Source organism: Cervus elaphus, chromosome 11, assembly GCF_910594005.1.
Source record: "Cervus elaphus chromosome 11, mCerEla1.1, whole genome shotgun sequence".
Taxonomy (NCBI): domain Eukaryota; kingdom Metazoa; phylum Chordata; class Mammalia; order Artiodactyla; family Cervidae; genus Cervus; species Cervus elaphus.
In genome coordinates, this window is record NC_057825.1 from 57,837,296 (window position 1) to 57,864,097 (window position 26,802).

A 26,802-nucleotide genomic window follows, 5' to 3' on the forward strand; every position below is an offset into this window, starting at 1 on the left:
GGGATGAGGTTGGGAAACCTCCTACCTCGTAAACATCACCAAGAAGTCGGACAACCAGATAATTTCATCATCAAACGGGGGTGTTTTGAGAGGGAAGAGAGTGAAATGTGTGTTCTTTGTAAATATGCTGGCACAGTATTCATATCTAGTCAGATTGGGATGTCTTGTCACCTGGTCAAGAATCCTCAGGCGAGGGAGGATCTTGTGGGTCTGCCAGACAGGGGGCCATGAAAGAAGGGACATGGGTGGGAGGAGGATTGTGGTGGTTGTACATGATGTGGATGGAGAGAAATCACCAAGTTAAATGGGGTCTCCAGAATGGGATGGCTTGACTACCTGATGGAGAGGAGAGGCAGAGCCAGGACATCAGAACTTCACAGAGCATCCTCCATGTCACCAAGGCCAGAATATTTCCCACAAATTATAGATAAACAAAGACAGGGATACTTGTCTGTTTTGCTGAAAATAATTCTTTTCAGGAATGGCATGGATAGATGTCAGTGGTTCACAGGCTTGTGTAAACACTGCCTGTCAACCCACATCTCCTTTCCAGGTCAGGAATAGGCAACATATTTCATGTCCCTTGCAGCTCTGATAGGTTATATCCACCCTTAAGGCCAGGTTGAGGAGCAGAAACCCCATTCTGGCTCAGAGGCAAAGAGTGTGGTGATTGATTGGCAATGTCTGCCACAGGTCCAGAAAAGGACAGTGATGGGCCAACGGGCCACCCCTTTGCCATCCCTTCACAGGGCCTTGTCCTTGGTTCTCCTGGGAGCTGGGGCTGAAAGGGTGTGAGCTCTAAGTCCAGTGGCCTCTAATGTGTTTATTACAGCCCACTGTGCTGGCTGCTATGTGAATGCCACAGGGGACCACAAAGACCTGGAAGACATAGCCCCCAGCCTCCCTCCAATACCACGACATCATTATGGATGACTAAGATTCTTGTAAATAAAATCATTGGAGGATAGGGAATAATAGAGGCCTGTAATAGCCAGGCCTCCCCTACATGGTGGAGCCCATGGCCTGGTGAAGGCCCACTGAGTAGGGAGGAGCTTGGGCTCAGAGAAGGAGACGGGAGGGAGGAAGTGTGTCCAGAGAATGGCTTGGGAAAGAGTGGGAGTGGCAGAGGGCAGGCTTGCAGAGCCTCCGGGGAGCAAGACAGTAAGTACAGGAGCCCACAGTGGCCCGCCTGATAATGCTTTGCTGTATTTTTTCAGGGCGAGAGATGGTGGGCCCCACGCTGCCTGGATACCCACCCCACATCCCCACCAGTGGACAGGGCAGCTATGCCTCTTCTGCCATCGCAGGCATGGTGGCAGGTAAGGGGTGGGGCTGGGCAGGAGGGGAAACATTGTAAAGAGGAAGTGGTAGCCATCGGTGGAGCAATAGGGTACAGGAAGTAGGGTGTGCCCCATGCATAGACTTTCCAAAGGACACTGAAGGATGGACCAAGGGATGCAGCTCCTTGTTAACACCCGGAGAAAAGACTCCAGTACAGTCCTGGCCCCTTAACTCTCCCTCCAGCTCAGCCCCCTTCTTCCCAGAGGCTCCCTCTTTCCCATCATGACGAAAAGGGAGAGGCTGAGACAGACTAACATTCAAATCGGAGCTCTGCCATTTCTTCCAGTGATTCAGTAAGCCTTCATAGAGAGTCCTCTGGGAGCCATCAGAACAATGGAGGTAAACCTAAGCCCAGCTCTTAAGCACCCCGTGGTCTCCCAGTTATTTACCTCTGATGAATCCTGGTTTACCCTTTCTGAAAAATATGAGTGTGAATGGTGTTGGTGATGATGGTGATGAAAATGGTTGAAATATATCCTTCACACCTCACATTCATTCAACCCTGCACAGTCAGGAGCCATGGCTTGAGTATTCCAAAAGTATTAGAGTGTGAGATGAGCAGGGAGTATGTCTCCATTATCACTTGGACAGTCCTGGAATCCTCCCCAACAGTCCTGGGGGTCTCTTTGTCTGACAGGATGATCATCACCCAGCAGTGACCTGGGGTATCAAGGTCTGGACAAGTGAGAACAATGGGAGTTCCTCTGGGTGCATCTCATTCTCTTAGGAACCCTACAGGCAGAACCTCAGAATGGATAGGGTAGAATAGAGCCAATGCATAGGGTCCCTGGTGGCTCCGGACGGTAAAGAATCTGCCTGCAATGCAGGAGACCTGGGTTCAATCCCTGCGTGGAGAAGGGAATGGCTACCCACTCCACTATTCTTGCCTGGAGAATTCCATGGACAGAGGGGCCTTGAGGGCTACAGTGCATAGGGTCGCAAAGAGTCAGACCTGACTGAGCAACTGACACTTTCAGAGCCATTTGCACTGCCCAGAGAGGTCTGAGGACCTGGCGCTCCTGGAAGGGGCTCTGAATCAGGACATCTGTGACCCCCCTTCTCTGCACCAGCCTACCTGCCTCTGACTCCAGAGACTCAAGGCCTTCACCCAGGCCTGTTTCCCCTCCCCCGCCGGCAGGGGTTATTCTTTACCAGCCACCCACTGTGGGTGCCCTGTGCGAGGCAGGTGGGCTGGGCGCTCCTGGGCAGAGGGAGGGGACGAGGAGCGAGGGAGGGAAGGAGGCTCTGGGCTCCCTGGGAACCCGCTGAGCTGGCACTTGTTGCTGCCTGGTTACCGTGGCGATGTGCTTAATGCAGCGTTGAAAATACAGAATACTGACTCCTCTCTCCCTCCTGGCCCCAGACTCCCTCCCTCCCTCCCTTCCTCTTCTGGAGCGTGAAATGAGATTGGTCAAGATAAAAAAGGAAAAGATTCGGTTATTTTTTTAAGAGTGTGGATAATGGGGCCTCTCAATCACAATCCCAGGCTCCAGTCGGTGCCCCCATCCCCCTTCCAACCTCTCCACCTTTCCCTGCCGCCTGCTTAGAGGAGGAGGAAGAGACAGAAAGCCCAGGGCTTTTCTCTTAATTATGAATCATTTCCCGGGGGCAGGCCCAGGGCACAGGGTTCCTGGGGCCCAGAGTCTGACCTGTGAGGTAGCTGGAAGGCTGGGGCCTCTCATCAAAGTCCCCCAGGTTGTTTCTCTAAAGACCTCATCCTGAGTGGGTGTTGCAGAAAAAAAAATAATAATAACACAAGTACACCATGGACTACAAGTGAATTCCAAGAGGGGGTTTGCCTGGCAAGGTGGATGGGCACCCAGTAAGTTTCACGCAAATCAGTTTTTAGAAAATGCAATGTTATTTAAATGCATCCCTAGGTTCCTAGTAACTTGGTGGTGCAAATGAATTCTTAAGGAATTTTTTTGGTAGAAAAAGTATTTGTCCATTTCTTACCAGTGGGTACAATCTCCTGATTGATTGAAGGGGGATTTCTTCCATTAAAATCAAAACTTCATTGAGCACCTACTGTGTGCTAGATAGATACAAAATGCTGTCAGCAAGGCATGCCAGTGACAGTCTTCAGTCAGTTGTAGAAGGACAGGAGATCATTTGTTTGCATTTTCTGGGTGCCTGGCCATTCATAAGTATAAGTTTATTTCTCTTTGAATCCTCACCATAAGACTGGAGCATTGATACAACCTCAGGTTTATGTAGATAAGGAATCAAGTTTAGAAAAGCAAAGTGGTGTGCTTGGGGATCATAATCATAATCATACTAAGTGACTGGGTTGTTCAAACACTATTCTTTTGATTTTCAAATCTTGCGTTCTTTCTGCTACACCACGCTGCTTCCCGTCATATCAGAAGTAACAACACGAGCTATAAGAGAGCAACACAGGAATAAGACCAGGGCATGGATTTCTCTTGTCCATTCATCTTCTGTTTTCCCTTCTAATTGTTGTTGATGCTGTTCCTGCCCCGTTAATACTGTTAATGGCCCTTTTATCAGCTTTGGAGCCGAACAACAACTCTGATAGATGGATACACCCATCTGTCTCTCCATCTTTCCATATATGCATCTTTTCACACATTTTCCCATATATCCATGCATATTCATATCCATCCTTCCATCATTGAATCATTCAGTCTTCTATTCCTTTCTTCCATCTACCCATTTTTCTATTCATGCATCCATCCATTCATCTATTCACCCATCTTTCCATTCATCCATCCATACTTCAATTCATTCATTCATTCTTCTATCAATTCAACCTTCTATTCATCTTTTCTTCACCCATCCTTTCTCCCATCCATCCATTCATCTGTCTTCCATCATCCGTCCATCCTTCAGTTCATCTATTCAACCTTTTATCCCTCTATTCATCCTTCCATGCACCTTTTCATACATCTATCCTTTCTTTTATCCATTATCCATACTTCTATCATCCACCCTTTCAACCATCCTTGCGTCCTTCCATCCATTTTACCACTTTTCACTTAACAAATAGGAGTTGAGATTCTTTGTTATGGGATGCAGTGACCAAGCCAGGTCCATCTGTTTATGGAGCTTACAGCCTAACAGTGGAGAAAAAAGTATAGTAAACAAGTCAAGGAATGAATCAACAAGATAATTTCAGATAGCGATAAGCTCTGGTTCAGACAGTAAAATGGGATGATGTAATAAAGAGCTGCAGGGAGAGAAGATAACTACTTTAGATTGGGTGATCAGGAGAGGCCTCTCTGAGAAGGTGTTCAGAGTGGTCAGCCAAGTGATAAACTGGGGCAGACCATCCCCAGCCCAAAAGAACAGCAAGTGCAAAGGCCCTAAGGTAGGAACTAGTAGTGTAGCATGATCACACATGGGAAGAGTGTGAGTATAACTGAGAACAGTGAGTGAGCGGGAAAAGCACTACAGAATGAAGAGATATTGGTGGGGGGGGAGGCAGGGGGTCAACTTTTAAGACTACCTGGGTCACTGGGAAATCAGATGGTAGACAGTCAGAAGAGGACACCTAGAGACCAGTTAAGGGAGGGACAATTGCAGTGGTTGATACAGGACATGACAGTGGCATGCGCCAGGGAAGTAGAAGGGAGGGAGGAGAAAAGAGACATTGAGGATGTAATGTATTTTGGTGGTGGAGCCAATAGCACTTACTAGTGAATTGGCCATAGGGGTTTAATGACAGAGGAAACCAGGATAAGTCCCTGGTTTGAGGTTTGGGAAAAGGCATGGGTGGTGGCGGCAACTATTATAGGGAAGATCAGAAGAGGAAACGGTAGAGTATTTGGCATATGGAAGTCAAGGATTCTATTGGGCCATATTAGGATTGAGACATCTCCTAGATTACCAGTTTAATACATCAGTAGGCACATGATGTATATCTGTAGTCAGGAAAGACTAGGGCATACATTTCAGTCATTGTGCAGAACTGTTATTTAATGCTTAAGGGATTATGCAAGGTCACCAGAAAGAGGATGTGGATGGAAAATCACAGAAGGCTCACAAACCAAGCTCTGGGGTCCTTCAACATTTAGAGACATAGCAGAGAAGGAACCAACAAGGCAAGAGAGCAGGAAAGGCCAGTGGGTTAGGTGGCAAACCAGGGGAATTGGCGCCATGAAACCCAAAGGCAGGGAGGGAGTGATGAACTGAATCAGAGTCAGCCAAGTGACCTTTGGAGTGATCGGGTAGAGGTTGTAAGGATTTGAAGGGATCAGCGTTGGCCTGACTGGAGGGGGGATGAGGAGGTGAGGGCAGAGACCGTGGAGCAGAGAAGGGCTGCGAGCTGCAGAGAAATGTGGGCTAAGAAGAGGATTTTAAAAAGAGAAAATAGCAGAGCCTGTTGGCTGGCTAGGGGAATGATGAATTGGAAAGGGAGATGTTGACGAAGAGTGAAGAGAAGGGATAAATTATGAGGGCCCAATCCATGGAAGGATGAGTACGGTAGGATGCAGAGCAAAGAGGATAGGTTGGCCTTTCATGAGAGCGAGGACATTTCATCTGCCGTGGGTGAAGGTGGGTTGACGGACCTGGTGGTGAAAGGATGCTGCACCTAGGGGTGTACCACCTCCTCAGCCCCATCCTCTCCTCCAACTATATGACCAAAGCACATAGGTACCCTGTAAGTGTGTGTTGGACAAATGAACGAGTGAGTGAGTGAGTGGATGCATGAATAAGCGACACAGTGAGGGGCAAACACATTGGATTTTCCACCTTTCTTCCTGTCCTTTGGAGTTGGCTGAGGTTGGCATCGGCTGGGGTAGGGTCAAGGCCTGAGAGCATTGCTAAGGTATAATTGGCTTTCTCCAAGGATGCACTGAAACCAAAGAGGTGTGGGGGACACCAGCAGATCACACTGTGAATACAAGAAGGCGCACTGGAGTGGGCACTGGAGGCCAGGGTGCTAGCAGGTTCTAGGGGAACATGTGGCCTGGGGCGAATGCCTTTCCCTCTCTGGGCTGTAGTTTCTTCATTTGTGAAATGAATGGTTGGATGAGGTCATTTCTTAGTTTCTTTCTTTCTATTTTTAATCCTTTGGTGTTTTTTCCTCTCTCCTTTCTCTTCCATGTATTCGTTGTTCACCTGACCTGTGTTAGATTACTCCCTGCCCCTAATGAACTTCCTGTGTTACTGCCTGTCACTAATGTCCTGGACAAGGACCCAGAAGCCTTCCTCTCCTTCAGGCTCTTCCTCCTCGCTTCCATTCCTTCTGTGCAATTGCCTACATCTCTGACAGGAAAGCAACCCCCACTGACCCCAACTCAGGCTTTACCACTGATTGGATGATGGATGTGGGGCTCTAGTGAGCTTTATTTTTGTGCCTGCCTAATGGGGAAATCATAAATGCTGGCATTCCTTGCCTGCTTCTTCTGTTCCAAGAGTGGTACCATAAGCATTTGATGTATGTTATCGAACTGAATCTTCCCCACAACCCCATGAGATAGGGGCAGTAATCTGCACCGTTTGACAGATAAGGAAACTAAGGCTCAGAGGAGCTCAGTGACTTGTCCAAGGTTGCACAACTTGGAAGTGGGGCACAGAGATTTGGCTCCAGGCAGGCCAGCTCCAGAGCTCGGCAGCTTCGAGCCCCACTCCCAGAGTCTGGGAATGAGTTCAGGAGCCAAAGAAGGCACTTGACTTATAACAGCAGATGAGATTCTGGAAGGCGGTGTGGACATTCGTTGGAGTTCAGGATTGGTGGGAACCTGGCCTTGTGGATGGAACTGTCTCCCAAGTACATAAATGGATGATCTGGAATTTCGAGTGAAGACCTCTCAGGTCAACTTCTCCTCTGCCATTTCCCATCTGTGGGATTTGAGGCTAACTCCTTACTCATGCTGCACTCCAGTTTCCTCTTCTATAAATTGGCGCTATTGATGGGCGCCTCCCAGCTGTAAGAATAAAGGGGCATCGAGTGCGGGAAAGTGCTTTGCAAACCTTAAGCTCTGAGTTCCAACAGTAATTGTGGTGGTCTGCTTTGTTATTTAAGGGAATTCTTAAGTCATTTTTTTGGTAAGTAATTCTAGTGAGGCCAAGAATCCACACACAGAAACAGGTGATCTGATTTGCTTTGTGTAAGTCGTGTGCTGAGTTTTCTTCAAGTGGCAGGTTTGAGATGGGGCAAGAGTCTCTTCAGAGGAAGTCTCAGGACCCACATGCTCTCCAGGCCCCTCCCCTCTCTGCCTTTCATCCTCTGCACCCATCCCCAACCACACACACTCACACTCACACACTCTTTCCTCCCTAACAAAGCATACTGAAGGAGGCTACAAAGAACCTGCCTGCCAATACCGGAGGCCATGGGTTGGGAAGATCCCCTGGGGAAAGAAATAGCAACCACTCTAGTATTCTTGCCTGGAAAATCCTATGGACAGAGAAGCCTGGCAGGCTCCATGGGGTCGCAAGAGTCAGACACGACCTAGTGATTAAACAACAACAGCACAGTTTATACTCTCTTGAGTCCTTCCTTGACCACTAACCTCTCTCACTCATATTGACCCCTCCCAGAAAGACCTTTCTACAGAAGGTCCAGACAGCATCAGAAATGGTTAGAACCTGGCACCTGGAGTCACAGCACAGCTTTCAATCTCCACCAAACCCTGCAGCTGTGTGAGCTACAGACCCCAAGACTCTGTTTCCTCATCTGGAAAATGGGCATCATAATAACATCTACCTCCTGGGGTTCCTGTGAGAGCTGGTCGTGTCAGGGCGGTACCCCCAGTCCCTGACAGAAAAGGCACTGCCCCCCAAATAAATGAGATGGAGGGGCCTCCAAAGGGCTCTTGGAGGGGTCTCCTGAGCTCCCACTGTCCCTGCCCTGGCCCCACCTGTCCCCCAGGGCTCACTCTGTGTCCACCCTGCAGACCCTCATCCCCCAGCCCCAGCCCTCAGGCCGCGAATCCACCTCATGGGTCTCCTACCTGTGTGCCTCCCACAGGAAGTGAATACTCTGGCAACGCCTACGGCCACACCCCCTACTCCTCCTACAGCGAGGCCTGGCGCTTCCCCAACTCCAGCTTACTGAGTAAGTTGCCTCTGGGGCCTTCTCAGGCCCTCCACTGTGCAGGGTGGGTGGGGGTGCTCCGTTGGACCAAAGTGGTCCGAGAGCTGGGAATCCCCAATTCGATGAAGGGCCTGGAGAGACAGATGTTATCCATAATCCGAGCAGGTCAGGGAAAGGCAGGGTACCAAGTTGTCTGGGGGGAGAGGCAGAGGGGAGACTTCTGGGCATCACTCACTTCTCTGTCCTGAGCCCATGTCTGTGAAATATTTGTTTTGTGTAAGATTCAGGGCTCAGGCTTTGGGAGGGTGGGGGTGGAGGGGACATCTCTGCAGGATGGACAGGCTAAGAAAGTTCCACGGGGAAGACACGTCTCTATGCCCCTCCACATCTTGGAGGGTACCTAGAGGATTGCCAGCAACTCTCCTGCTGGGGAGCGTGCTGATTGCAAACAGTGCCATCCTGTTGCTTTCATTAACATCTAAGTGGCTTGAAAATACTCATGATTCAGCCCCAGAGCCCTTACACAGAGACCCTCTGTTCCACCACATTCCTGATATTTGGCTTGAGATGTGGACAGCAGCCTTCAGTATGGAAGTCTAGATAATGAACTGGACTGCAGGGCTTCTCATCGGCCCCTCTCCCCCTGGGCCGGGGTTGGGTTGAGAAAACAAGGAAATCAGGAAACCAAGCCCCATAAATGAATGTGAGGGATCCCACTGGAGTCTCCATGACCTGGAGGGTCTGGGAGCAAACCTGAGCCCTGTAGAAGCCGCGGCACAGTGCAGCTGACCCCAAGGGTCTCCATTCCCAAGACACCCCTCTCTCCTCCTGTTACCGCCTCATGTTCCAGGAATGACTAGGAGGCTGACTGACTTGGACTCTGTTGGCCTTGTGAGTTCTAGCCACGCTTATGTCCAGTTCAGCTCGGAAAGATGAGGGCATAGAGATGTGCCCTCCCCATGGAACGTCCCCAGGCTCTCCATCCTGTGGGTGTGCAGAGCAGCCTGGAGGAGGCTCTCAAATCCACATATCCCTTGAGCAGTCAGCTTTCCATCCCCTCTGATTTCTAAGACCCTCTGATCTTGTGCCTTTTGGTCAAGGCCGGGGAACACCCCAGCGATCCCCCAGTCAGTACTTGATTCTTCAGGGCTCCAGTCATAACTTCTCTTTCTTGCCCTCTCTCAATGCAAGGGTGCTGAAGGTCAAAGGAATCGTGGGGAGGGGAGGGGCAAGAAGCCACTGTTCTCCTTCTGGCCAGAAACTCAAAGGTGAGGCCAGAGAAGGAGGAAATAAGGGCCAGAGAGGAGTTAATCTTTGATGATCAGATAGGCCAGAGGGATCAATGATTAACTCACGCTGTCTTAAAGGTTAGCAGAGGCAGGGGGAGGCTATGGTGCAATTTTTTTTCTTCTGACCGGCAGTGTTGTTGTTGTTCTTTTTTTTTTTTTTTTAACTTGTCCAGGTTCCCCATATTATTACAGTTCCACATCAAGGCCGAGCGCGCCGCCCACCACCGCCACGGCCTTTGACCATCTGTAGTTGCCATGGGGACAGTGGGAGCGACCGAGCCACGGGAGGACTCAGCCTGGGACAGGCCCCCGAGAGTCACACAAAGGAATCTTTATTTATTACATGAAAAATAACCACAAATCCAGCATTGCGGCTCCCTCCCTGTGTGGTTGATTCAGTGAACCATGAGAGACAGGACGATGGTGGAGGAGACGCCACCGGTCCTCCGGGACTCCTTAATGAGGGACAAGAGTCCCAGGGGGACAGACTGTCCCATTCCAAAGAGACAGAATCGGAGGAGAAATGTGGAGAAGAGGGCTGGAGAGGGATGGCCCTTGGGGCCCACCATGGGCTCGGGGGCACACAGAGGCGCCTCTGTGGCTCCATTGTTGACACGCTCTAGTGGCCATGGGCTGTGAGCACATCCGCCCAGCCCGCAGCCACAGTGGGTGCGAAGGCTCACCCCCACCACCACCCTGGGAGGCACCGCCTTCTCTACGCAGCTTGCTTGGCTCTTCCTGCTCGTCCCTCCTGGTCACGGGCTCAACCCTGGGTCCAGCCAACCAGGAGCTCCACCCGGTGGTCAAGGTGGTCAGCTGCCTGCCTTCCCCTTCCCTGCTGCTGTGAATGTACCAATTCCATCCCAGGGGCTCCCCTGCTGCGGAGGATCCACCCCTCTCCTTGGCAGCCAGACCAGCCCATTACAGCTGGAGACAGACATTCCAAAGCACCCCTCCCACCCCGCCCCGGGCTCCGGGGGGTGGGGTGCAGCCCTGCCCAGAGTAGAACCAGGCACCGTAACTGGGGACCCCGCCTCCTGCTCCCAACAGCCCTGCCAAACCCACAGCTACCGAGAGACCCTGACACAACACCCCCACAGTTCCCTCTCTGGGCCCCACAGCTCCCGCTCCCCCCCCCCCACCAGGCCTGACTGTAAATACTGTAAATGAGCCTCAGCTTAAGTCAAACTACCCCTTTCCCCTCAGTGTCGTTTCCCTGCCATGTCCGGCTTCTCTCCTTGACGCTTCTTTCTTTTTTAAAAGACAACCCACCATTGCCATATGACTCAATAAACCATTGCTCTTGGTCTCTGGCTTTGGGGTTGACTGGGTAGGAGGTACCCTGGGACAGGGTTTTCTCCAGAAAACCTCAGAGCCCAGCAGCCAATGAACTCGTACTGGGGCTGCGTATTGAAAGGACCACTATTGTCTGGGAGAACCCTGACTTAGCATTCGCCCTCTGCCCCAGGGAGATGTTCGATGCCAGGCACACCACACACCCCAAGCTTTGATTGTTCCATGTCTGAGTCAATGAGAGCAGAAAATAAGCACATGGCCTGATGCCCGACCAATCACAGACTCCCCACAGGTGGTGGCCGCTGTTACTTACAGGAAGCCAAAGAATTAGCCAGGAAGGCTGGTGACAGATCCAGGAACAGCTCCACACGGGAGCCTGCATAAACAGCTCTTAGGATCCCTGAGGTGTGAGAGGAGGGAAGGGAGAAGACAGTTATTGGGCTCAGCTGCCTGGGAAAGTGTTGAGAGTGTCAGTCGCTCAGTCATGTCCAACTCTTTGTGACCCCATGGACGGTAGCCTGCCAGGCTCCCCTGTCTGTGTACTGTCCAGGCAAGCATAGTGGAGTGGGTTGCCATTCCCTTCTCCAGGAGATCTTCCCGACCCAGGGAGCGAACGAGGGTCTCCTGCATTGCAGGGACATTCTTTACTGTCTGAGCCACCAGGAGCAGCATGGGGTCCTCACATAAATGAACCTGGGATTCACCCTATTTTACATATGGAGAAACTGAGGCTCAGAAAATAATGAAATAACTTGCCTGAGGCAGGAAGTGGTAGATTGCATCAAAACCTCTTAGCTTAAGTCCAACACTTCGGCTCAGCACCACGGGCACTCATCAGGGATGCCAGGGGTTCTAGACCCAAGGGAGATCCTGAGACTGCCCCCTGAGAGTCTGATATCTTTTGGCTTGGTTCCTAAGTATTGGGTCGGCCAAACCAAATGAACTTTTGGGCCAACCCAAGATTTGGCAATATTATAGAATTTCCCAGGTGGCGCTAGTGGTAAAGCACTTGCCTGCCAATGCAGGAGATGTAAGAGGCTTGAGTTGGATCCCAGGGAAGATCTCCTGGAGGAATTAATGGCAATCCTCTCCAGTATTCTTGCCTGGAGAACCCCATGGACAGAGGAGCCTGGCGGGCTACAGTCCATAGGGTCGCAAAGAGTTGGACATTACTCAAGCGACCGCACGTGAAATATTTGGCAAGACTGGGTAGTCAAGAAGCCGGGGCCAGGAAGGGGTGAGGGAGTTACTGTGGGGACCTAGAACAACCCTCTTCTGTGAAAGTCCACAGAACAAGGTGGGAAATACAGTGGTGACTGCAAGGGCTGGCTCTGTCCACAAGAGGATGCTCATCCCACCAGCGGCTGCCTGGTGTCTGTGTGGACCCTCTTCGTGAAGGACCCAGCTGGAGTGGGGCCAGGGGTTGGGCCCAGGACAATGTTGACAGTTGGGCAAACAGCACCTGGGGCTGAGTCTGATGGAGGAAGGGATTCCTCAATAACCCCTCATCCCCAGGGACACTCAGACTGGGAGGGCAGAGACTCTGACCCCCCTGGTTTTCCCAACGAAGAGGCCAGGAGTGCTCGCTGAGGAGAGCATGGACAAGGTGGACCCACGAAGAAAGCCAGTCCCGTGTCTTCCTTGTGGATCTGAGAAAAGGCTTGTTCTTCAATAACAGGACTTCCCTCTAAGCTTGAGCATGGCAGCAGGACTGAATCCCATTATATCTGAGGCTCTTCGTGATCCCGAACCTCTGCGTTCCTGAGCTCCCCAAGACAGTCCCCACCCAGGAACCAGCTTGAGTTGCTCGGTGCCCCAGGAGTCTGCAGAGCGACCCTTTCTATTCATACCCAAACCCTCTCTGGGAACACTGGTGCCCTGGCAGCCTCTCTAAGCCCCGAATGACAGGGCTTAGAGAATGAATGGTGGTGTTTTTGCTGGGTGACAATGGCTCAGCTCTCCCCTTTCTTCTCGGAGGTGAGCTGAGCCTCCCAGGATGCTGCTCAGAGCAGGTGTCTGTGGGCATGTGGCATGGCTCAAGTGCAGCAGGTCCCAGCCAATACCTCTCCAGACATTGTGTGCATGGTCAAACCCCAGGGGCTTAGAAAATATAGCTATCTACATGTCAGGGTCTTCTCTGGTGATTCAGATGGTAAAGACTCTGCCTGCAGTGCACACAGGAGACCCTGGAGACCCTTGTTCGATCCTTGGGTCAGAAAGATCCCCTGAAGAAGGAAATGGCAACCCACTCCAATATTCTTACCTGGAGAATCCAATGGACAGAGGAGCCTGGTGGGCTACGATCCACAGAGTTGCAAAGAGACACGACTGTGTGCATGCATGTGCACACACTTCTTGGGAGAGAGAGATGATCTGAGGTGCCCTGTCTTTGGTGGTGGTGTTGGGACAAGTCGGGGAGGTACATGGGGGGGGCCGTGGTGAAGAAGGAGCGTGAAGACAAGGATGGGAGGAAAGGGGCGCGGCCACAGGGGACTGGGTTGGGGCATGTGGGATGCATCTGCGGGCAGTTGGTGGGAAGTAGAGGGAGGTGGTCTACTGTGTAGCAGAGTCGGGGCCTCTAGTTTCTCTGAAGACCTGGACCTGGGCAGAGAGAGCCAAGTCTCACCACACCCCGTGCCATCCCCAACCCGCATTGTGCCCTGGAACCAGCCCTTTCACTACCTATGTGGAGAGACCTTCTCAGCTTTCCAGGCTGATCTCCCTGGTCTGTCATCCTCACCCTGGCTCCTCCAGCACCCTGTACCCTCCCAGCACACACCAGCCCAGCCCAGGATGCCTGGAGCTCAGGGGTCAGTGTGGGCCAGGCAGCCCCTGCACGCGGGTGGGTTTCCTGCTAGGAGACAGAGCAGTCAGGGTGGAGCAGAACCCATCTGTCTAAGGTGGGCTGGAGCTGCTGTGACCCTCTGGCTCCTGCCCCATGGCCTGGGGGTGGAGGTAGGTGGGAGTCCTGCTCTAAGGCCAGCCCCCAGGCTGGTTCCGAGCCCTCCTGTCACTTCTTTAATATTCTTGGCATTATTGTTTAGTCGCTCAGTCGTGTCCGACTCTTTTTGACCCCGAGGACCACTTTTGTCTCCGATTCTGAATGTTGGCCTCATTTCGCACTTGGGGAAACTGGGAGCAAGAGGTGCCTGGATTTTTCAAGGTCATTCAGAGGAGCCTGAACTCTAATCTGAGGCTGAATCTGCATCCTAACCTAAGGCCTTGAATAGCAGGGTGTGGCCGGGTTTCTGCAGAGACCTCAGGCTCCTGTAGCTCTGTGGCGAGGTACTGAGTTTCATGGCCGCCTGGGGTACGGCCACACACACCCAATGTGGGGACAGTCCTGGATGAAGGACCCAGAGGTTAGCCTGCAGGTGGGGAAGGAGTGCTGGGACCGGAGGAGAATACCAGCTGAGCCTCCATGCTCCGCCCCAAGTCTCCCCCAGGCCACCCCTTGGCCGCCCTCCTCCAGCTTTTAGGGTCATAAAGCACCTCCACCAGCCAGGGATCTGATGGTTCCTCTGTCCCAGCTTGCATGTCACCCTCAGACGTAGAGTGACCGGCCACGTTGCCCACAGCTGTGATGGTAGTGAAAGCATCTCATCCCACAAGGGCTGCCTCCTCTCTCTACCCGCCTCATCTCTCTCCTTCCTTTTCTCACCTCTTCTAGTATCCTGTTCCAGTCCCTCTTCTGCGGGAGTCCGAAGCAGTTATTCCTTTGCGAGACCTTTTGTGTCTCCAGTGAATATTCATGAGGACTCAGAGGTCCCGCATCTGCTCAGAAAACTCGCAAGCATTTCTCCTCCCTCCCTCCTTTCCTTTCTGATTTGTTTCTCTACTCTCTCCTCTTCCTCTAGCTCTGGGGGCACTCGGGATACAGATGCTGGAGGTCTTTATCTCCTGATGGCAGATACTGATTCCCTACTGCTCCCTGCTCGCATGCACACGTACACACACACACATGCCACCAGCAACCCCACCTCCACATCTCAAGCAAAGCCTCAAGCAAAACCAGGTGCCTGGCTTCCTGGATGAAGCTGCAGAAAGCAGGCAAGGCTGGTCCCCTCCCGGCCAGCATCCTCCCTGAGTATCACCCTTTCTCCTCTCGCTGAGCGGCAAAGGGTAAACCTCAGGTGCCGAGGCGCTGCCCTGAGACTTAGGTTGAGGGCTGGGTCTGCGGGGTGTGGGGCTTTGTTTTGGGGGGAGAAGAGAAGCTGGAGCCCAACTCTTCCACATCTGTGCCCGGTGGCAGCCGGCCAGGCTGGGGAGTGAAGCGCTGCCTCCGGCTCTCCCAGGGAAATGTGATTTCCCCTTGAGTGAAGCGGACTGTGCAGTGTGGAAATTGGCTCTTTTCTGAGCGAGTGGATGCTGTTCTGGAGTGGGGGGCTGGCTGGGGCCCGCGGGAGGCTGCGCTGGCCCCTGGAGTGAGCCGGGAGCAGCCATGTGCTGAGAACTCATTAGGGATAAATCACACTAGTACCAGCGTGAAGCCAACACCCTCCCCCCACCGTGCCTCCTGGTCCCTCCTCGTCTCAGACTCCCCCTCTTGCCCTCCCTCTCCTCCCTAGCCAAGGCATCCTCCCCCATGTAAGGGGAGCCGAGGCCCATACGCGTGTGTGCACACACAGCCCCGCCTGCTGCCTCAAATCCAAGGGCCCATCCGTGAATGAGAGCCGCGTTCATTTACAAATAACTCTTTTTGTTTGTTTTAGATGTGTTTGCTTTTTTGCCAGGAGGGGGGCATTCGTCACTTCACTAACAGCCCAGGCCTGGGAACTCACATTCCCCTCCACCGCATTCCTCCATTGAGCCCCGATTCTTATGTCCTGCTCCTGCTTCCCAGGGAGGCCTGAGTAGAGGCCCCCAGCTGTGGGCAACATTGGTTCCCACCCACCCCATACACGCTCTGGGGAGAGGTGGTGGTTATGATTTAGTTGCTAAGTCATGTCTGATTCTTGCGACCCCATGGACTGTAGCCCACCAGGCTCCTCTGTTCATGGGATTTTCCAGGCAAGAATACTGGAGTGGGTTACCATTTCCTTCTCCAGGGGATCTTCCTGACCCAGGGATCAAACCCACATTTCCTGTATCTCCTGCATTGCAGGTGGATACTTTTTACCGCTGAGTCACCTGGGGAGTCCCTGGGAAGAGGGGAGTGCACCCCATTGGTCCTAGCCCAGAGAAAGTCCCCCGATACAGTCACACACCCACAGATGCTAGCCATAAATGGATGCCCTTGGTCTGAATGGAAACTTATTTCTCCATCAAAGCAAAGAAGGAAAAGAACGTGGGTAAAAAAGGAGGGCTTCCCAGGTGGCTCAGCAGTAAAGCATCTCTCTGCCAATGCAGGAGGTGCATGTTTGATTCCTGATCCAGGAAGATCCCCTGGAGAAGGAAATGGCAACCCACTCCATTATTCTTGCCTGGGAAATCCTATGCACAGAGGAGCCTGGCGGGCTACAGTCCATGAGGGTAGCAAAGAGTCAGATGCGGCTGAGCACACATGCTAAAAAGAAGGAAGGGAGTAAGGCCTCTTGACCTTGACGAGAACTGAGGCTTTACCTGTTGAAATTACAACCATGTCCTCCCCAGAACCACCCTCTTTGCTGATGACGAAAGAAAAGGCCTAGTCACCAGCTATTTTAGGGGCTGAGGTTGTGGTGTCACTGGAGCTGTTAGTTATGGTTTACCCCCTGGGAGACAGCGTTGCTGCAAAGTCCAGGCCTGGGTGTGGGGCTCTGTCCCCACCCCATCACCTCCTGGGTGGCAACCCCAGGGATATCCTCAGCTTCCTGGGCCATAAAATGCACGGCTCTGGCCAGAATGATGTCCAGCCCTAAAGTCATGAATCAGTAGTCACCCGGTCATCAAAGGCATTATGGGACTCATTTGACTGGTTCAGGTATGAAGCTCTCTTCCAGACTCCCCAGGTAATTTTCCATCAGGCAAACACCATACTTCCGTATGTGGAATCAGTCTCCGTTTGGGGTAGGGGCAGAGTGGCTTCTGGCGCCCCACTCACCCGGGGCACTAGAGTCCTGCCTCAGCTGGCTAGATGAAAGCCAGGCTTCCAGGGGATTCCAGGCTGGAGCAGAGATGGGAAAAAGAGCAAAGCAAATACAGCCACAGTTAGTATAGGCTGAGGCATGAGAAGGTGTAGGCCTCACATTCATCAATTCATTCATTCATTCGGAAGTAGATCATAAACCACCTACTTTGTGCCTGTCCCTGTATGAGGCACCTAGAAGGATGAACCAGATGAGATTATCCTCCTCCAACCCCACCATCATCCAAAATAAAAACAAAAAACCTCAGAGCCTACAGCCTTTATAAAAGTCACTCTAAGGACTTCCTTGGTTGAAGGTGGGAAGGTCGTCCCCATCTTTCAATACAGGGGACACGGATTTGAGCCCTGGTCAGGGAACTAGGGCTTCCCAGGTGGTGCTAGTGGTAAAGAACCCACCTACCAAGGCAGGAGGCGTATGAGACATGGGTTCAGTCTCTGGGTCAGGAAGATTCCTTAGAGGAGGGCATGGCAACCCACTCCACTATTCTTGCCTGGAGAATCCCATGGACAGAGGAGCCTGGTGGGCCACAGTCCATAAGGTCACAAAGAGTCGGACACGACTGAATTCATTTAGCATGCAGCACACATGCAGGGAACTAAGATCCCATGTGTGGAGGGGCAACTAAGCACCACAGCTAGAGAGAAACCCATGCACTGCAACAAAGACCCCATCACTTAGTTCCACTTCCCTTGCACTTCATTGTTCACTGCAATGAACAACACCTGAACTGCATCTAACACCGGACACAGCCAAAAATAAACAAACATGAAAAAAAATGTCACTGTAGAGCAAGGTGGGAAAGGGATAAAAGCCAGAAGAGACGGGATATAAAGTGTTGTCAGGTTTCAGGGTAAGATTTGCAAAATTCCTTCTGCCTGCCACCCGCCACCCCAAGCCCTTCTCAAGCATCCATAGCTTCTCCCAGGAGCCTCTAGGAACACCAACTGCAAATCCTAACCTCCATCCTGACCCCTCTTCCTTAGAAGGATTATTGTCTTGACTTCTGTGTCCCAAGGAGGGCTCGGGAGCGTTCTGGGCAAGAAGACTCAATGTCAGCACCCTGTCCTAGAGGCCCTCCCACCCCACTGCAGGAACTGAGGGCCAGCCTCCCCTCCACCCCCGACCACTGTGATTAACTAGAATCAGACAGCCTGGGTCTTTCTTTGAGTCAGGAATCTTTATTCCTCCAGTGGGGTAGGGAGTTCGGGAGATGCTCAGAGCCTCAAAACAGACCAAAAACGTCCCCTCCTTGTGGTCCTGCCTGGTCCCCTCCCCTCCATCTCAATAACCCCCTGACCCAGGCTGGGGCCAGCCTAGCTCCCTGACCACAGGTCCAAGAACTGGAGGGATGAGAGAAGGATGAGGATGTTGGGTAGAGAGGGTCGAGGAGGCCCCGGGAGAGGAAGCAGGTGGAGGGTATGGGGGGGAGGGTGGATGGGGACACCAACTAGCCGTGAGTCCCACGTCTTTATCTCCTGGGTTCCTCCACCCCCTAAACTCTGGCTCAGGGTGGTGACAGTGACCTGGGCTTTGGGGACAGGCCTCACCTCCATGACCTGTTCCCCATGTACATTTCCACCCAGCTCTACTTGGAGGGTGGAGGGAGGGGCGTTTGGGGGCTGAAACGTAGTGACTGGGGGAGGAGAGGGAGTCACTGTGGGGGGAGCAGGTGCCTTCTCCCAGCAGCCAGCCCGGGGTGGGGGAGGGGTGGGGTGGGCCAAGACCCAGGCTGAGGCTCGGGGGCCCATCTGAGCATGTCGCCTGCTAAGGAAGAGCGGAGGCGGGGGAGGGGAGGGCGGGGAGGTGAATAAATAATAGGAAATAAAACTTCATGAAGCAGAAAATAAAAGGCAGATTATACAGATGTGGCAATTTGAAGGATCATTGCCTCTGTCCTCTTTTTAACTGCTGCATCTGGAGTTTTGAAGCAGCTTATCCCCTCCCCTCCCTCTGTCGGGTCCCTGCCTGGCTGGAGGCCCCCAAGGGGCCAAGACACGCGAGGGGACAGCACCTCAAACACTCGGCCGGAGGTGGTGTTTCCCAGCACCACGCGCTGCCGCCCAGCTGGGGATGGGCCTGCGGGGCTGGGACACTGGGTGAAAGGGTGAAAGGGTGGCCTGGGTGTTTGGGGGTGAAGCCACCCCGAGTGAGGTGAGGTTGAGGTTCTCTGTGTGAGGAAGGGGAGAATATGTGGGTGAGGACAGGGCTTCCCAGGTGGGGCTAGTGGTAAAGAATCCCCCTGCCAATGCAGGAAACATAAAAGACATGGGTTTAATCCCTGGGTCGGGAAGATCCCCAGGCAGTATTCATGCCTGGAAAATCCCATGGACAGAGGAGCCTGGAGGGCTACAGTCCGTAGGGTCGCAAAGAGTTGGACATGACTGAAGTGACTTAGCATGCATGCACACACAAGGTTGGTGATGGGGGCATGTGGACAGGGAGGGGTGACAAGAAGGAGCCTGGATGATCAGAAACAGGGTGAGCCTGAAGGGTGGAGCCTGAAGAAGGGTACTCCTTGCAAAAAGGGGATTTGGGTGAGGTTTGGCTGGAGGGTGAGGTCTAAAACCTTTGCATCTTCTTGCAGGCAGCTTCTTTCTCTTCATCAAAATTCATTTGTTAAGCCTCAACTTGACACTGTGCCAGGTGCTATATAAACAGACATGGTCCCTGCCCTTAAGGAATTTCCAACCTAAGACACACACACACATGCCGACATTTTGTTTATTTTATTTTAAATATTAATGCATTCCCCACCTTGTTCCAGAGAGGATCTGAGACAGCTCACAGGAACTGCATGCAATGAATAGTCAAATATAAATAAGAAATAAAGCATCAGGACCACAGAAAATATAGACTGGGTAGAAGGATGGGTCCTGAACTGCAAACATGCCTAGAATCTCTTGGTGGCCAAGCAAAAGTGCTGTCACAGTCACTTACTGGGTCTCATTCGTTCAATGAGGGAGTCAGCTCCTCTCTGTGTGTACACCTCCCTCCCCCACTGTCCATGTCACATCAGATGACAGACACAAAGAAATCAGAAAACCAGAAGCTTCTACCTGACCCCAAGGTGAGGCAAAGGCCCATCTGGCTCAAATCTCCCCATAATCCTGGTGTGTTGTCTTTCAAAGCAATGGAACGACCTGTCACAGCATCATTCATAGGCGCGGGGGACAGTTTAGGGGAGATGACACCATGTTCAGTCTCACGGGTCATAAGTAACATTTACACAGTAATTTGGCTTCCCTGGCAGCTCAGTGGCAAAGAATCTGCCTGCCAATTCAGGAGATGCAGGTTTGATCCCTGGGTCAGGAAGATCCCTGGGAGGAGGACACGGAAACCCACTCCAATATTCTTGCCTGGAGAATCCCATGGACAGGGGAGCCTGGTGGGGTACAGTCCTGGGGGTTGCAAAGAGTCATACGTGATTGAGCATGCACACATGGGGGTAGGGTGGGTACAAAAATTTACTATTTCCAGGAGGATTTATTGAGGGTCCACATCCCTACAGACAGAACTCCAGGTCTGCAGTTCCGAAAAAATATTAGTGCTGAAAGCTTAGATTTGGAAGTTTTTCCCAGAAGTTACTCTGGTGCCCCTGAAGTCAGTGAGGCAAGCCCTCTGAGGTTTCACTTTGGGAAAAGGCTCAGTTCAAGGCTGGGGGTGGGGGCAATGCAAGCAGAGGAAAGACGGAAAAGAACATGTAAGGAAGTAGAAGAAGAGCCAGGAGAACATGGAGTACTAGAAGCCCAGGGAGGATAAAGTTTTGACATTTATAATTTTCGACACCAAGAGTCAGGCCTTGGACAAGGCCCTGCAGTATGATGGAAAACAACCTGCCTTGTTCCCGCCTTTGGGAGGTTTATGTTCCACTGGGAGCAGACAGACAGGAAAGACTGGAGAGGAGGGCAGGGGAGGGATGTAGAAACTTTGGCTTTGATGTGATAGGGAATAACTGGGGGAGGAGAACGCAAGGAAGGCCTCACGGAGGAAGTGGTATGTGGATGGCCGTGGGTTTTTCCTCTTCCCAGTCCTAGATCTCAGTATTTCTCAGCAGCTGGTCACAGCCCCCATCCTCTGGGTGGCATTGCCTCCACACCCCACCCCCAACTTGGAAGGATGCCTCTGATTACCTTAAGTCCCTAGTGATTGGCTCAGAGGTGGGCACCTGGCCCAAGGTAAGTTGCTCAAAGAGACCATACTCTGGACCTGAGTTCAACATTTCTGAGAAGCAGATATTCTCTGTGTGCTGGGTTTGTACCAAGAAGAGGGAGTCTTGGGAGTTCCTAGGGACCATCTTGGTCCATAAGTGTTGGTATCAAGAGGGTTGCTCCTGTCTCCCTAGACCTGGGAGGTGGAGCCCTGGACAAGAGAGAAATGGGCTCCTGGCTCAGTGTGGAACCTGACCTGGACTGTCAAGTTACTGGAGCCAAACGATGTCCGTTTCTGCTAAAGCCCATCTGAGTTGACATCTGTCCCTCGCAACGTCCAGGCAGAGGGAGAGCCGAGTGCGGAGGCCCAGCCTTGGAGAAGGACCCCGTGTTTGAGGGCAGAGGCGGGAGGATGCCTGGGGAAGGCCGGCAAAGCCAGTGCTAATAGCTAACCGGGTTTCCTCCTGTGCCAGGCATTGTTCCGAGTTGTTTACGTGCATAATTTCACTTAAGGGCCCTGTGAGGTAAGTGGTGTTATTATCCCCATTTTATAGAGAAGCAAACCGAAGCACAAGAGGCTAAGCAAGTGGCCAGGTCACACTGGGCCTCGTGTAGGGTCCACAGATCAAGGGGCGGATGGGGCCAAAGGTCGCTGAGAGATGAAGGGCTGAGGAGGCTGAGGAGACTTTGGTGATGGAGGGTCATCAGTGGAGAGTGGTGGCTGGAGGCCAACGTGCCAGGTGTGAATGGAACCAGGTGAGGGGGCAAAACAGCTGGCAAAGACTACCCATCTGTGGGTCTCGGCTACAGGAAGCAGAGCGTCAAACACAGGTTTTTTTTTTTTTTTCCTTCTGATGGTGATTCTTCAAGTTGTTTACAAGGCAAGATAATGAAAGGGTAGAGCATAGGCCGAAGACCCAGATGGGACCCCCAAGGGGGAGCTCTAAGGCAGGCAGAAAATTGGGGAGAGAGAGGGAATAGTCCCAGAAAGGCAGGGAGCACCCCTTCCACGGGAGGCAGGGAACAGGTAGAGGTGGAGCAGCCAGTTAGATGCAGAATAGTTGGGGACAAAAGTGTTATTGTAAGGATGTGAGGGTTCAACTGTAAAGAAGGCTGAGTGTCAAAGAATTGATACGTTCAAACTGTGGTGCTGGAGAAGACTCGTAAGAGTTCCTTGGACAGCAAGGAGATGAGACCAGTCAATCCTAAAGGAAATCAGTCCTGAATATTCATTGGAAGGACTGATGCTGAAGCTCCAATACTTTGGCCACCTGATGCAAAGAGCCAACTCATTGGAAAAGACCCTGATGCTGGAAAAGACTGAGGGCAGGAGGAGAAGGGGGCAACAGATGATGAGATGGTTGGATGGCATCACTGACTCAATGGACATGAGTTTGAGCAAGCTCTGGGAGTTGGTGGTGGACAGGGAAGCCTGGTGTGCTGCCGTCCATGGGGTCGCAAAGAGTGGGACATGACTTAGCTACTGAACAATAACAAAGGTGTTGGCAGAGCAGGTGATGAGGAGGGGCCATTACACAGACTGTGACATTCAGTAAACCCCATAAGTGAGCAGGGCAGCATGCAGGTCAGGGGAGGGGAACAAGAAGGGAGGAGAGGCCAGGTGTGAGAATGCCAGGTTGGCCCAAGGTTCAAGGTCATTCTCTCTGCCCCCTCTTTTCTTACAGAAAAGTTGCACACATAGTATAAACATCTCCAGGCCATTATCTACCCTATTCTAGGCTCACTAACTCAAATTATTGCATCTTAAAGCCAAACTTCCAGGCTATCTCCCAAGCCATGAGCTGGTCACTCTTCTGCTCAAAACTCACCCTTCTGAGCTACTCACCAATCCTTTATGATCTCCCATCCAAGTACTAACCAGGCCAAAGCCTGCTTAGCTTCTGAGATCAGATGAGATCGGGTGTGTTCAGGATGGTACGGCCATAGACACTAATTCCTTTACGATCTGGCCTCAGCCCACCCTGACTACTCTGTCTTACCCCATCCCCCACCTCCAACCCTCCAGTCCAGCTCCTCCAACCCAGACAAAGCCCTCTTGTTCCCATCTGACTCTGAGCCCCGCAAGGAAATGACCCAGCCCTCAGGCCTTAGTGACCTTTAACTCCTCCCTGGTGCCCACCAAACAACAAATAAATGAATGTCATTAGCAGAAAGCCAGATGGAGCAGAGATGCTGAGAGACAGGGAAAAGGTTACATCGGGGTGTCATCTGGCTCACGGCAGAGCTGAGCTCCCTAGATGGGAAAGGAGGCATTGAGGACAGACTTCAACCAGCCTTCCGTAGTCTGAGCTGTTCCCCAAGAACTTGTGTCCAGTTGCTTCCCCTGCAAAGGAATGGACCAGCCCACTCCTGGGTGGGACGGAAAAGGAGGGTGGAGACAAGGTCAGTCTAGGCCCGTGGGGTTTGACCTGTTTCATACGCAGGCCTGGGACTGGGTGAAAACTAAATGAGTTTAATTTTCACTGTTGTAGGTTCCCTGAGACAATATTCTGTAGGGAATCCTAGGCTGTCCCCATGTGACTCCAGAAGCTTTTTCCTCTCCATCAGCAGCAAGAGGGTCTTCCCAGATGGCTCAATGGGTAAAGAATCTGCCTGTGATGCAGGAGACACAGGAGATGCAGGTTCGATCCCTGGGTTGGGAAGATCCTCTGGAGAAGGAAATGGCAATCCACTCCAGTATTCTTGCCTGGAAAATCCCATGGACAGAGGAGCCTGGTGGGTCACAGTCCATGGGGTCACAAAGAGTCGGACATAACTGAGCAACTAAGCAGAAGCATTTCACTGAAGGAAGATATTGAAGTACCAACCCTTTGCCTGTCCAGATGGTGGGAGGCCTGGCCTGGTGGGAGGCCTGACCTGGGCCACTATGGCCCTCGGGAAATGGAAGAGCCTGGTTCTGGTGATGGCCAGGAACACCCAACTCACTTCTGTTCTTGCAGAGGCATAGCTGCAGCCAGACACCTAGTGCTTGAGGCTTGGGAGATGCAAGCCCGCCCCCCAGTGGTCACATGTCATAACCGCAGCCTAACAGCTCATCAAGCCTCCAGACCAAACCCGGCTCAGGCAGAGCTAGATAGGGGGCACCCCAGCAGCCTGGAGCACCTGGCTCTGGAGACCTTCTGTGCCCAGGTGAAAGGGAGGTACAAGTTCTACAAGAGCAAAGAAGCATGGAAGCGTCACAGACATGCAAGCACGCCAACAAGCCTCTGCCTTTTATTCTGGTTTTGGAAATAAGGATACAGGTCAGTGAGGTCAAATAACCCACTCACGGTGGTTCAGCCTGTAAGCATCACTTGTGGGCCAAGTCACGTGCACACGGCGCTAGTCTACCACCCCAATCAAATGAGACAACTGGCCTCCGCCCATCAAAGTGGCCCAAGGAGCCTTAAAAATACTGTTGGTGCCTCTGACCCAGACCTACTGGATCCAGATTCCTGGGCATAGGATGGGAATGCCTCCAGGGCCACTCTATACTGCCAGTTGGGTACCAGAGAACAGGATGGTCCTCTCCTGGAGGCCAGGGACATGCTGGATTCATGCCTGAATCTCATAGTACTGGCCCATAAAGGTACTTAACATTATTGGAGAAATGAAAGAATGAACCCATGAGCGGATGAATCAATGATTCTGAGGTCCCCTCCTGCTGTGACAGCCTGTGTGACTCCTGCACACGATTAGCGTGCTACACACACATTCACAGACATGCACACACACAGACACATACATGCACACACAGACATGCACATGCACACACACGGCAAAGGGAACCCGGCCTGCCACCCTGCAGGTGGCCTCAGCTGCCCAGAGCTGCCTGCCCCTCCCATGCCCCTCACTGGTACACACCTCCTTCTTCACTGGTCTGTATTTGTGCACCCATTGGGTGTGTGGCCCAGCCACAGGCAGACACTTGTTGGTGACCCTCAAGTGCCAGCCCCACCCGGTGGAGTTGCAGGCCCCAGGGCTGGTCACAAGCACGAAGGGGAGGGCAGGGCGGCAGGAAGGCTGGAGAGGCTGTGCGTGAGTCAGCCAGCAGGCGGGTAGCGAGAGGCCCCTTTTGGCGGGCAGCCGGCTCTCACACTTGGCTGAACAGAGACAATGGTGGCTGCCTGGCGGCCCGGCCTCCTTCCCACAGGCAGAGCCTTGGGTCCTCGAGTGTCCGGTGAACAGCCTAGCTGGGACGCAGCCAAAGGGAGCACAAGGGGGCTTCCCAGGGAGGGTGGCAAGGGCCCCTGGGAGCAAGCTGGGGCAGGGAAGGGGTCCCTGAGTGAGTCCTGGAGCTTCCAGGGGAGGGGTGTGTGGGGAGGGAGCCAGGCCTTCACCGCCCCTCACAACTCTCCAGAGCCCCCAGGGAACACAGCATGCGTCACCACCTCTTACCCTTAGCCTCCCTGAACCTGGAGCACCTCCTTCCCTGCTCTGGGGAGGCAAAGGCCCTTGTGGCAGGGCTCTCCACTGAGCTCTGGGCGCCCCCACCCCTCCTGGCCCTCGCTGACCACCGTTGGTTCCACTCTGATGATCAGCCATTGGCCATGGGAGGCAGGGCCTCCCTCATCTGCCCCCTCTGTGTGCAGGATGTAGGGAAGACCAGACAAAGGCAGGGGGCCCTAGAGCCAGCCTCACTGAGCCCTTGAACTTGCCGAGTCTCTGCTCCTGCCCAGAATGCTGTTCTCCGCAGTGGGCAGGGCAGAGGGTCTCCCAGGACCTCTTCCAGCAAGTCACCTGATTTCCAGAGCAAGACCGCTCCCAGCGCTGCAGCTCCCCTAGCCTGTCTATGCCGAGGTCTCTGCTGCCCTGGTCTTTGTCCCCGAGGATGGGGGAGCTCGCGGGGCCTCTGACTCTCAAACAGAGAGCTGAGAATTCCCCCAGGTCCAGGAAAGGTGTCCTCTGTGGCTTCTGAAGGGATGGAGGGTAGAATGGGATGAACTGTGGCAGCTGAGTCAAGTCCTTGACCTCTGTCCTCTCTTGGGAGCAGCCGGGGTGGGGGCAACAGTGTCAGAACTCCAGTGTGGTGTGCGAGGGAGCGAAGGGGGGGGACCACACTAGGGTATCCTTCCACGGGGAAGAGGCAGGGCCCCATCCTCAGCAGGGACCTGCTGACATAAGGCTCTTCCTAGGGTTTCATCCCAAATCCACCGCAGGCCCAGGTCGCGGGGGGGAGTTGGTGAGGTGGCCCCGGCTTCACAGTTGATTGCGGTTCCGTTTGGGGATGATCTTCCGGTAGGTTCTGCGCTCCGAGATGTTGCGCTTGACCTTGGCCGTGGTGGGGGCCTCATCCTGATGCAGCGATGGGCTGGAGTGGGACTTCTTCAGGCTGGGCTTGGGCTCCTGCAGGTCTCCAGCCTCCCTCCCCAGCTGTTCCTCCCACAGGTCCAGGTCTTCTGACGGGCAGTGCAGACGGGCCACGAGCAGCTGCAGGTAGGTCTCATAGCGAGTTTTCTGGAACACACATGGGTCCCACTGCCTCAGCACCACCCCAGTTCCAGGTCGGGAGGGGGCTGGGAGGGTGAGGGACAGACAGATCACACCGAATGATGTTACAGGGACAAAGACGCCTGCAGAAAGAGGGCTGGGCCAACAACTAGCATTCTCATGGACAACGATCTCAGCAGATCCTGTCCTTCCCCGGGTATCTT

At 52.9% G+C, this 26,802-nt stretch overlaps 2 protein-coding genes across 8 annotated transcripts in view; one reads left to right on the top strand and one right to left on the bottom strand.

Annotated features, from left to right (window-relative positions):
- The window catches only part of PAX8 (paired box 8), a 62,978-nt gene extending 52,034 nt beyond the window's left edge, over nt 1-10,944 (top strand). For 4 of the 5 annotated variants that reach the window (XM_043917849.1, XM_043917852.1, XM_043917850.1 and 1 more), the window contains 3 exons: nt 1,218-1,319; nt 8,282-8,368; nt 9,810-10,944. In XM_043917849.1, the coding sequence (XP_043773784.1) occupies nt 1,218-1,319; nt 8,282-8,368; nt 9,810-9,886 (266 nt within the window). In that variant the 3' untranslated portion in view covers nt 9,887-10,944. The remainder of the gene's footprint in view (nt 1-1,217; nt 1,320-8,281; nt 8,369-9,809) is intronic. The other variant, XM_043917851.1, reaches the window with a different exon arrangement.
- A 13,416-nt stretch (nt 10,945-24,360) lies between these two features.
- Nucleotides 24,361-26,802, bottom strand: part of PSD4 (pleckstrin and Sec7 domain containing 4) — a 45,216-nt gene continuing 42,774 nt past the window's right edge. For all 3 annotated transcript variants that reach the window (XM_043917854.1, XM_043917856.1, XM_043917855.1), the window contains one exon: nt 24,361-26,605. In XM_043917854.1, the coding sequence (XP_043773789.1) occupies nt 26,348-26,605 (258 nt within the window). In that variant the 3' untranslated portion in view covers nt 24,361-26,347. The remainder of the gene's footprint in view (nt 26,606-26,802) is intronic.